The sequence below is a fragment of the Ammospiza nelsoni genome, chromosome 11 (genome assembly GCF_027579445.1).
Source record: "Ammospiza nelsoni isolate bAmmNel1 chromosome 11, bAmmNel1.pri, whole genome shotgun sequence".
Taxonomy (NCBI): Eukaryota; Metazoa; Chordata; class Aves; order Passeriformes; family Passerellidae; genus Ammospiza; species Ammospiza nelsoni.
This window is the reverse complement of record NC_080643.1, coordinates 15,733,123-15,745,251: the sequence shown is the minus strand read 5'-3', so window position 1 is coordinate 15,745,251 and position 12,129 is coordinate 15,733,123. Positions and strand designations below refer to the sequence as shown.

Here is a 12,129-nt window from a genome sequence, read left to right as displayed (position 1 = left end):
CCCACGCCGGGACTGCTCTGCTGGGCTCCAGCTGCTGATAAATTCGGGGGCTTTGAGGAAGTGGTGACCCTGGGTGACCGGCACCGCTTGGGAACGGAGGTGTGGATTACCGCCGGTCCTGACTTGGGGATAAAAGCTTCAAGGTCTCAGCTCTCCCCAGACAGCTCCAGGACTCACCCTGAGCACACCAGCTCCATGGCATCAGTGTGGTCCTGCTGGCTCCTCCTGCTGCTCCTGCCTGCCCTGACCCACGCTGGGGGGCCCGGTCCTGTCCTCGTCAACCGCCCCTTTGTCACCATCTGGAACATCCCCACTGAGCGCTGCGCCCAGGAGCACAATGTCACCCTCAGCCTGGAGGTCTTTGATGTGTTGGCCAATGACCACGAGTCATTCACCGGGCAGGACATCACCCTCTTCTACAGCGACAAGATTGGTCTCTTCCCCTACTACACATCTGAGGGGGTGCCAGTGAATGGGGGGCTCCCCCAGAATGCCAGCCTGGAGGCTCACATCCACCAGGCCACCCAGGACATCAAGGTGACCCTGCCCAGCCCTGACTACGCTGGGCTGGCTGTCATCGACTGGGAGAAGTGGCGCCCACTGTGGATCCGCAACTGGGGCTCCATGGAGATCTACCAGCAGAAGTCAGAGGAGCTGGTGCAGCAGCAGCACCCGCAGTGGCCTCCCAAGGAGGTGGAGGAGATGGCCAAGCAGCAGTTTGAGAAGAGCGCCTGCGATTTCATGAACAGGACCCTGTGGCTGGGTGAGAGCCTCCGTCCCAGCGCTTACTGGGGATACTACGGTTTCCCTGACTGCTACAACAATCACTTTGATTTGCCCTACAACGGGACGTGCCCAGATGTGGAGCAGCAAAGGAACAAGAACCTGTCCTGGCTCTGGAGGAGCAGCCGGGCGCTCTACCCCAGCATCTACCTGCCCCTGTGCCTCAATGGCACCAGCAAGGTTCTCCCCTACGTGCGGCACCGCGTGGCCGAGGCCTTTGCCGTCCAGCAGGGAGTCCTGGACAGAGCCATCCCCGTCCTGCCCTACTCCCAGATTGCCTTCGAGCACACTCTGCACTTCCTTTCCCAGGTGACGGGCATGTGGGGATCGTGGGCACCTCTTGGGCTGATGGGCTGGCACCAAGGAGTCTTTATCTCTGCTGGGGCTGTGTGGGGGCTTTGGGCACTGCTGACTTCTCCTCTCTCCGTGGCTGCAGGAGGACCTGGTGAACACCATCGGGGAGAGCGCGGCTCAGGGTGCTGCTGGCATCATCTTCTGGGGCAGCCTGGACTACAGCACGTCCAAGGTGAGTGCAGACAGTGGCATCAGCTCCCTGTCAGCAGGAACGCCCAGTTCCTCAGCTGTGCAGGACTGTGACACCGAATGCCATTGCAGGAGATGTGCCTGAGGCTGAAGGACTACGTGGAGGGTTCCCTGGGCCACTACATTGTCAATGTGACAGCCAGTGCTGCCCTGTGCAGCCAGAGCCTGTGCTCCGGGCAGGGCCGCTGCGTGCGCCGGGACAAGCAGCAGGGCTACCTGCACCTGGACCCCTCCCGCTTCTCCATCGACCTGCACGCTGCCAAGCCCTGGCTGGTGACACAGAGCCTGGAGCCTGGGGAGGACATCTCCACACTGGCCAAGGAGTTCAGCTGCCAGTGCTATGACAAGTGGCAGGGACCCCGCTGTGACACCCAGGGCTTAGACAAGTGACCCCTCACACATTCCTCCCACTCTGGGGACGCTGGGGCACACAGGGTGACACTACCTCAGCACCCTTGCCATGGGGTTGAGTACCTGACTGTGGGACTCTTAATAAAACCAGGAAGCACCAGCAAGTGTCTCCTTGTCTTCTGCTGCAGCACGTTTTGGGGTGCAGCACAATTTTGGTGCCTGGGGCACCACTGCTGCCTTGTGGCGTTGCCAAGGGCTGTTCTTTGGGCTGGGAGCTTGGGAGGTAATGCCTCAGAGAAACCACAGGAGAAAAGAAAATTTATGGGAAAAGACATAGGAAGAGGGGATGGTGGGGGAAGAGGATGAGAAATGGAAGAATGATGGGGAAAGAGTGGAGGCAAAGGGGGTGAGAAGATGTGATTGTGTGGCTGTAGTTGAAGGAGTGTGTGCTCCAATCCCTCACTGTGCACAGAGGAGTGGCCTGAAACCAATACTCCCACTTTGATTTTCCCCTGGATAACCCATATGCAAAGCAGTTAAACCCACAAATGATATGCAAAACCACTGATTTCTGTAACCCAGATTAACAGATTAACTGTACCTATTTCAAAACAGTTAGGAGAAGGCATGAAACCCTGGCCCAGCTGAGATGTTGGCATCTTCCTCTGGATGTTCATCTTGGGGTGGGGAAATCACATGCTCATTTCTCTGATTTTAGGCTCTAATTCAGGTAATCTCTCCTCTTTGGGACTGCACTGCATGGTACTCTGTGTGTACTGGGGACTTACAAAGCTGCACCCTTAGTTTTTAAGCTGGTTGGTGTAAACCATTGCAGAGTTACAACATTTCTTATGTTCACTTCTTATTATTGCATTGAGGAGGATCTGAGAAGATACCACTGGAAACATAATTAGGCCTTTGGATTCCCTAGTCACAGCTTTCAGAAACATACACTCTGTTATTACCAAGCTCTTTGACAAGCTGGGGGCCCCTGAAAAAAATTAGACATAATTGGATTTTGGCCCAGAATTGATAGTTTTATCTAATTCTTATAGAGATAGCTTGGTAAATGTATGTTAATATTGGAAACAATATTATCTTAGTATTTTTTGTATGTGAAATGTGATTTAAATTACATGAACACTCAAACACGCTCCTCCCAAGTTACAGGAAATCTGATATTTGCTCTGTATTAAATGCTGAAATTGAAAGCAAAGTTCACCTTGCTATTCACACAAAGAAAATTACCATGAATTTCAAGTCTTCCTTATGCCTGGAAGGGATCATAGCTGTGTGCTTGTAACTTGAGGTAATTTAATATGCTTCAAGTATTCAGCTACTGGTGCCTAACTGGGGGCTGGTCTGAGCTTCTCCTGGACAGTATTATCTCAATCCGTTAACCAAAGTAAGCCCTGAGGTTACTTCATCAGGAAAGAGGTGGGTTACCTCATCAGGAAAGAGACATTTCCTCAGGAGCTGCAGAGGCTCTGGCACTGTCAGAAGCCACAGAAATCTTGCAGAAACCCTGTCTCCAGGTGTGGGCTTGTGGCTTTTCTTAAAGAAAAGTGATAGACTTCCCTTATTTCTTGAAACAGTTCCTTTTCTTGTTATTGAAATACTGCAAACTTAGGCATGAATGCAGTTTGCCACTTTCAAATAATAGCTTTGAATGTGTAAGAGGATTTGCTTTATTCATCCTACTTATTGTAGCTCTTCTTCTGTCCTTGCCCCTCACACTGTGTCTAAAACCACCCAAGACACTGGATTTCATGTAATTTAGCTTGTCTTGCTCCAGACTCTGAGGAATGGAGACTAGAAAGGCACTGCATGTGGTGCCAGCAGACAATGTGGAAGCATGGAACATCTGCTGGGTGTTTTTTTCCAGGTCTGAAAACCTGTCCCTGTGTGTGGCTGTGTGAGGCAGCCTGCCAGAGCCATCCCACATGGCTGGGGTGTGCTGGGGAGCAGCCAGCAGAGACCCAGGCACAGCAGAGACCCAGGCACGGCCCTTGAGTGGGCACAGCTCTGCCTCTGGGGATGTGCTCGGGGTGTTACCACAGCAGCTCCTGTTCTCCATGCTCTGGGGACTGACCAACCTGCTGTGGGCCCAGCTTGCTTGTCCTCTGCATCACAGGCTTCACACTACATCAGTTTCTAGGCTTTTTCAATGTGCTGCTCTAAGAAATGAGGGAAGACTGTCACTTAGAACTGTCCTTACATTGCCAGGTTTTTCATTTCAATGGCTCATTATTTTTTGTCTACGATGCTTAAGACTCATATCTCCACAAATAATCCCAAGTATTTACCATAGTTAATTATCCCAAACAGAGAGAATTGAACTGCTTAGGGTTCTGAAGACAGAATGATAATTTTACAATCTAAAATGAAGATACCTGTAGTGAGGAGCCTTTAAATGCTTTGTTGTAACCAGGACATAAGTAGTTCAGCTGAAGGCTAAGGTCTAGATTAAGTCTTGCATAAAACAGATGGAAGGAAGCCCTTCCAAAGAATTCACAAGCTTCTCAGATACAAACAGGAAATTAGTGGCCTGTTATTAACCTAATAAGAAAAGTTCTCATCTGCCTCATTCCCCTGATTAAATAACTCAGAGTCTGTGTAGAGACATTTCCCACATTGTTAGAAAGCAGTTTAGTCTGACACTGAGACATTGTTTTCAGTTTTGCCTGGATTAACAGCCTGCACCTATGGTTAGATGACCAAGGAGGTGATGTATTTGGGTTGTTTTAGAACCCCATTAGCTATCATTTGCTGTTGCATTTCACTTCATCCAAAGATCTGGACTGAAGCCATAAAACCAAAATCAGGAGTATGTGTTGCAGATCCTTCCAGACCACTTCTGCATCTCTTCCAGCTGGATGCTGAGCTTCCCCTGTTATACAAGTACAAACCTTTCCTGGAAGAAATAAATCCTTCCCAAAAGCAGCTCACAGCAACCGTGTGTTGTGAAATTAAAGAGATGGCATGTGAGTCTTTAGAATGACCTTTATTCCATCGGCAGTGTGTGGGATGGCACACAGGGCTGGTCACTCAGAGCTCAGGTTGCTCTGTGGGTGGCAGCTCAAGGGCAGAGGAGGGCTGGGGCAGGTTTTGGTCACTCAGTTTGGCTGCAGCTGCAGAAAGCCCCCCTAACTCACAAACACCCTGCTCTGCTGTGCCCAAAGCTCCCAGGTGAGCTGCTCAGCCAGCAGGAGCAGCTGAGGAGACAAGAGAAACATGAGACCAGGAGGAGAAGGAGGAGGAGGCAGCAGCACAGAAACTGCCTCCAGTGACACTTGAGCCTGTGAGCAGCTTGAGGGGCTGCCCAGGGCAGCAGAGGTTTCACTGGCTCTGAATAAAGCACCCCCCTGTGCCAGTAGCACTGGAGGTGTGCACAAGGCTTCACTGCTTTCCTGTTACTGCTTTTAACCAAACTTGCCACTTCTTTTTCATGTGCAGTGTCAAAGTTCACTTCTGATTATTGTTTCAAAAGTGAAACATCAGGTCCTACAGAAATAATTTCCAGAGCTTCAATGCCAGACTCTGTATCCCAACCCCCTCAGTGTCACTCAGAGCAGCACCGACTTGAACACAAAATTTTCAAGCCACCAGTTACCTAAAGAAGAAGTGGCTCTTTCTTACAATGCCTTTGTATATCTGTATCTCTGTTTTGTTTGAAAATCACTCACTCCAAACCTTTTCCCTTGCTCAGGCATTTCTAGAAAAGAGGTGAAAAGGTTTATAAAAAACAAACCATATTTAAGAAAGATCTAAAGTTGTCTTCAGGGACCACAGGCTCTGCTACTGCCCTGGACCTGACATCCCTTGTTTCCGAGAAGCAGCAGGAATATCAGCCTTCATTCCTCTGATTCACCAGATTGCAATTTCAGAAGTTACTTGGAAACAACAAAAGTGAGCCCTGAAGCACCGTTTGTGGGCTCGCAGGGAGTGTTTAAACATCCAGCACAAACAGCAGACCTGGCTTTATGCTGTACAAACAAAAATGCCTCTGCGCTGGAGAACGTGTCCCACTTTGTTCCAGAGCTTTCTGAATTTCAGAGCCATTCCTGGGGCTGGGCAGCAGAGCAGCACTTCCACCACAAGAATGTGGGCGCAGCTGTAGCTCCTTTGTTGTGAGAGCTCCCGGCCAGCCTGGGCTGGGGGTGCAAGAGCTCCCAGGTTTTCTGCTCAAGAAAAGTCTAGCTGGTGTTTTTCACTGCTGGTGGGACTCTCAGAGGCAGAACACTCGTCCTGTTTGCAGCATCTCCGCTGCTCTGATTTGGCAGCAGCTTCCCTCCTGGTTATTTTCCACCCTGGGGCTCTGAAACAGGCTGAGCAGTGTCCTGTGCTGGCATTAGTAAATCAGCAGGAGCGTTATCAACAGCCTGAGGAGGTCAGAGGGAGGCTCTGGGAGTGCTTCCAGTGAAGCTGCTGGCTTGCACTGTATAGAACACCTTGTAAACTCATTTTCCTCCAGTAATATGTTAAGCACGAAGCCATATAGTGCTCCAAACTCTGCTCTAATCTGCGGGTGCAGACTGCAAGCAAACACCAAATCATATAGCAAAACATTTTGTGGGAACTGTCCTGCATTTGACTGTAACTTCTCAAGAGGAAAGATTTGATTTGACAATAGGTTACTGGTCCTATTCCCCAATTAAGACATAAACAGTTGTAATCCTCTGTGCTGTTGGGCAGAGTTCAAGGTTAGTTTTAGCAAAAGCAAACCAAGCTAGAACTGAAGCAGAGGGAAAAAAAAAACCAAAACAAAACCCAAAATTTGGAGGCAAAACCTGCCCACAGTGCAAAGCCTATATTCTTTATTATCTTATTTGTTTTAATACACACCAGGTGATACCTGCACACAGCAGATACCAGCTGAGATAACAGGCAGGGAGTTCAATATTTAAGGCTTGGCTTTTCTCACCATAGCAACAAATCTGTGAGGAGAGTGAGAGGACATGGCTGGCTGGCTGCATGCAGCCCAGCTGGCTGCAGTGGGCAGGCAGCCTGAGCCTGCCCCAGCCCCACGGTGCCCATGCAGAGCCACTGTGGGCGTGTGGGCACGGGCACCCCACGTGCCCTGGGCACTGTGGGCTGTGCAAGCCACCAGCAGAGCCAGCACACAGGTAGGTGTTTGCTTCCTTGTCTTCGAGGCAGCTGGGAAAGAGGGTGGTCTCTGTTTAGTCCTATTTTCCTGTTATTAAATAGTGCAGGTGGTGACCCTTGAGTGTGGGTCTGCTCTCCCCGATGCATAAATCAGCTCCTGGGGCACAAGTGACTCTTCACAGTCACTGGCCTGGAGCAGAAGAGCCCTCCAAAGGTACCCTTTCCTCCCTGCACCTCTGCCACCCTTCCAAAATTAGCTGAATGAAACAGATTCTCTGCCATAAATCCATGCTGCATTTATTCACATGGACAAACACCTGTGTTGATTTTTATTTCATGGATTAACACTTGTTCATCCACTGATAGAATTTGTTGAATCAGTAATTACATTCCAATTGAATGAAATAATTTGAAAATCTGTCACCAGAGTCCCATCACTGTCTGAAAACAGGTGAGCCCAAGAAGAATTGGCACCAAAATCTGATTGGAGCTAATCCTCAGGGTTGGCTTCAGGATGTTTATCAGAAGGGTCATGAAACCTTTTCCACTTCAGTTGTGATTAGAAGGCATAGTATGAATGCTAATTTTCTGCCAGATACAAAAAAAAAAAAAAAAAAAAAAAAAAAAAAAAAAAAAGCAGGAAAAAAAAAAAGCAAGCGCCGTATCTTTGTTTTCTAAGCAAGGAAACATTATTCCTATCTATGCAGGTTTATCACAAAATACCTACCAAAAACCAAGAGTAAGAGGATCAATCTTTAAAATGCCCTGATCTGGGTTCTTGGTAGATAAATGGATGTCAGAGTTATTTTAACAAGGCAGTTAATTGATGAGGAATCCCCGGAAGAGACACACACCAGCGTATCAATTTCCTTTGTGGCCCAAGCTCGTCATTTATTTCTTCTATCACCCAGACTGGGTGGAAAGAAATGCAACACCAATGCAAGCAATTTGCCAAAAAATGCCAAAAAAATGTGCTTAATATAATATTTATATAATATTCTTACATGCTGCCTGTTGTGAAGGGGAGCTGTGATTAAAGATACATTTTTTCTTAGCCAAAGGTTATGGAAAATCTCAGTTGTCTGGGATCAAGAAACAACACTTGACTACAGCTGCACGCACAAATACTGAGCAGCACAAAAATAGCACAACAAGCACTCCAGCAATGCACATAACAAGATTTGCCTCTTCCAAAGAGCCTGAGAAAGGCCAGGCGAGCTCCCGGGGTCTGACCAGACTGGAGATGAGAATTCCCACCCAAAGATAAGGCTTCACAAACATCTTAAGTCTCCAGTCTTGGGGGACCTTAACATGCTCCTATGCTTCAGGACAAGGACATACCTGAATTTTTAAGATCTTACAGTCTAGACAAAAGAAACAGTTCAGAGAAAGGAAAAAAAAAAAAGGTACAGCATGAACAGTGGCTACAAGGTAACTACATTAATAATTGTATTAACTTTTTCTTGCTGGTTCACCTGTTGGTTTCTGCCTTTTATTCTTCTCTTGCACACTTACAATTTGGGTAAAGATTGCAAATATATCTTTAAGAAAGAATTGTGTTATCTGGCTGAACTGAAGGCAGTGCAATCCTGCATGTGGCCAATTTCCAAGGAATTTAACAAAGAACCCAATGGCTTAAACCTTCCAATGAAGCTGATGAACAAAAATCCAATTGATTCCCTCATCTTTAAATTATTATCATCCAGAGGTAAAAATTATTGGGTCCCATTAGAGCAGGAGGAACGTGACCTGTGAGGAACAGAGTCACCAGGATTGGTGTCCCCAGGCCTACCCCAGCCACGTTGCTCTGATAAGCCCCATCAGATGATTCCTCTTGCCAAGCAGCTGAAGGAAAAATGTATTTTTGCAGCCTTCTCTTCAGTTCTTTGAAACCACAAAGCCACATGTAGGGAAAAATATTTTCCAAGGCCTGTAAGTGCAGCAATTTTTCCAGTTTAACTATTTTTGAGAAAGGGCACAGGACTAAGTCAATCATTTTCCAAATGGATGACCCTGCTTGCTCAGTTTACCCAAGCACAAGCAAGGGTCAAACATCCCAGGCAGAAACTGGTGAGTATTTACCTTGAACACTCTTTTTTCCTGCTGAGTTCTCCTAAATGCAAATAAATTACCAGATTTATTTTTTTTCCCCCATGAATCTGTTCCTAGTTCCACTTGCCAAATTAACTACACCTCACCAATCTCAACAAAATCTCAACAACCTCATCAGTGGCTGGCCACACAGATCTTGAGCAAAACCCAAGATTTCCAGCAAGTTTTGCTGTTAATACTTGCCCTGGTTTATCAGTGATTTAATCTGCTTTGCTTTTAAGAACACTGAAGCCCTCTGCAGAGTGAGGACCCTGCAGTGCAGCTGCTGCACACAAAGGCCACGGTGTGCCTTCCCACCTTGGAAAAAATGCTGTGGAGGAGGACAGACACGGTTAATCAGAGGAGAAAGAGCAGAAAGGGCTGTGTGATTGCCCTGAGGCTGTGCCCAGCAGCAGGGCAGGGTCACAGCTGCCTCCTGCTGCTGCTCAGCCCCTTTTGTTCTGCCAGGAGCAGTGCAGGCTCCTGGCTGACACCGAGCCACATCTCCCTGCCCAGCGGGACAGGGGGGTCACTCTGAACCTTTGCACCAACACCCAGCAGTAAGGAATCCTTGCAGATGGGTGATTGTGTTGGATTTTCTTTGTTTTTAAGCCAGGGATGGGAGGGTGAGCTGCTGCAGTGCCCAGCCCCCTGAGCTCCATATCTGGCTGTGCCTCACTACCTGCTGCTTCTTGCCAGCTGCAGAAAAAACTTTTTTTTTTTTAATAAAACATAGGGATAAGGTTTCACTAAGCCCAGAAACTGTGACTAAAAGATGTTTCACAGGGAGAGCAGATGAAACAAAGGGCCTCTCTCCTATCCCAGGGCTCAGAACTGTATGATATTTCTTTAGAGAAATTCTCACACAATTCCAGTGGCCCTCACTTCAAGCTGGAAGCAGTCAGAGTTAACTAAACCTATTTTTGCACTATGCCATCTGTGCCAGTGACAAATGCTCTGCTCCAGAGCAGCACAGGGACATGGTGGCTCTGAGCACCCACCACATCATCCCCCTCCTTCACTGCTGCTCTTTGCAGTGGACAACAAAGCTTGCTAATGTAGAAAAGGCCACAGTTCTGTAGAGTCACTTGAGCTCCTTGGAAGATAAAGCAAACTAGCCATTAATATTTCAGATGAAATCATGGGGAGTTAATAAGGATTAAGTGCTGTCCAGAAGGGGGACACAGGTGACTCCCACCTCCACAGAGCCAACACCTGCACTGTGGCACCTCCAGGAGGTGTTCAGCTCTAGGGCTGCACAAGGAGCTGCATCTTTGACAGCTCCCTGAGAGAAAAGGAATTTCCCTCAGCATTGCACCAACAGTGCTAAGCTTTTCTCTTGTGTTTTCCCTCAGCTGTGACAGCCTAGCATTGCAGAAGCAGCAGGGGTCTGGTCTCACCCACAGTAACCCAGCGCTAGCTCTGAGTCAGCACACACACACACATGAAGGAAGGGATACCAAACACCCCTATGATCTCAGCCACTGAGTTTCCTCCTTGCTGGAGGCATCACCACCTGCAGATAAGCATGCAATTCTCCCTGTCTAAAAAATCCACACCAACAAACCACCCTTTCTTTCATGTGGCTAATTTCTACCAGCAATTCAGAAGCTGTACTTTATTAACTGAAGTTTTAAAGCGTCAGGTGATGGCCAAGCAGAGCCAACACAGTTACAATGCTAATGTTGCCAGTGGGGGTCTGAAACCAGCTGCACAAATAGAAAATTTAGAGATTACTCCAAGTCAACTTGGAGACAACTTGGGATGCAGGATGGAGGTGTGTAGGTAAATGAAAAGACATCCTGACAAGGTGAAGAACATTTGCATATGAATTTTATGCAAAACAAACAAAAAATCTCTTCATTCCATTGCTTATGTTGACCATTTTCATCTTAAAAGGAGAATTATTACTGATTTTTCACTAGTAAGTGGATTTAGACTGATGCTTCCTGAACCTTCCTTCATGTTCTGTTTGGCCCCTCTCTCATGTGCAGTGGAGTTTCCCCTGCCCACACTGGTGCCTATCTCTGCAGGCCAAAGGCACAGATAACTCCCCTGAGCCCAGAGCTGCCTCTGCAGCTCCTCACCCCAGAGAATAACAGTGTGATAACAGCCCTGGAGCTTTACACACACCCATTGAGTTCATGCCTGCCTCGGGGGGACAGCCCAACAAAATTACAGAGCCATGAGGAAAGGCAGCCACAGAAATAACGTGTCCCAACCTGACCAAAATAACAAACGCACTTCAGTATCACCCTAAGGATGGTATAAAGACCGAGAGGATTTTTGTCATTATCTCAAGCTGGTGTTAGGGGCAATGCTGTGTGTGTCCTCAGGGATCTGTATGCGAGGGCAGCACAACCTGCAGCCCGGAGCGGATGGGCGGCTGTGCCCCGAGTGCACGCAGGGGCTGTGTGTGCCCAGACGGTTTCACCGGCACCGCTCCGGCTCCCTGCGAGGGGCATCCCGGCCCTGGCTCCCCTCCCTGCCCTGCCCTGCTCTAGGTGGGGTGAGCTCGCCTGGCTCAGCGCTGGCTCCGCGGAGAAACTGCGCGGGTGCTGCTGAGGCCGGCCCAGGGCTGAATGCTGAGCAGAGGCCCATTGCTGCTGAGCCGAGCCCCATTGCTGCTGAGCGCAGCCCCATTGCTGCTGAGCGCAGCCCCATTGTTGCTGAGCCGAGCCCCATTGCTGCTGAGCCGAGCCCCATTGCTGTGAGCCCCATTGCTGCTGAGCCGAGCTCTATTGCTGTGAGCCCCATTGCTGCTGAGCGCAGCCCCATTGCTGTGAGCCCCATTGCTGCTGAGCGCAGCCCCATTGCTGCTGAGCGCAGCCCCATTGCTGTGAACCCCATTGCTGCTGAGCCGAGCCTCATTGCTCCAGGCACTGCCGACTCCCAGCTCCTGCCCCCGGGCTGCATTCACACCCAGCTCTCCAAAATGGCTACAGCCGCCCCACCTCCCTCATGCCCACTTAATTTTTACTCGTTAATTTATTCGTTCATTTTAAATTTCTCATGTTAACAAAACACGAAGCCCTGGAGAGCAGACGGCGGAGGGACGGCCGCGGTCCCGGCACGGAGCGGGCGATGCGGTGCAGAGAGTGCCGGGGGTGCGGTGCGGGGGTTCCGCGGCCGTGCCCGCGCAGAGCTGCGGGATCCGCTCCCCAAACCCCTCCTGCACCCCGCGGTCTGGGGGCGGAGCGGGGGCTCCGGCGGGGCGGGGGCTGCCCGGGGCCGGTCCCTCCGCCCGCCCCGCCC

The 12,129-nt window shown here is 49.3% G+C and overlaps 1 protein-coding gene across 1 annotated transcript; it reads left to right on the top strand.

The window, feature by feature from the left end:
• The first annotated feature begins 18 nt into the window (after window positions 1-18).
• Window positions 19-1,837, top strand: LOC132078198 (hyaluronidase-1-like). Its single transcript, XM_059480211.1, has 3 exons — window positions 19-1,092; window positions 1,220-1,309; window positions 1,399-1,837. The coding sequence occupies exons 1-3, from the start codon at window positions 196-198 to the stop codon at window positions 1,714-1,716; spliced, it is 1,305 nt and encodes a 434-aa protein (XP_059336194.1). The 5' UTR covers window positions 19-195; the 3' UTR covers window positions 1,717-1,837.
• Window positions 1,838-12,129: the final 10,292 nt, after the last annotated feature.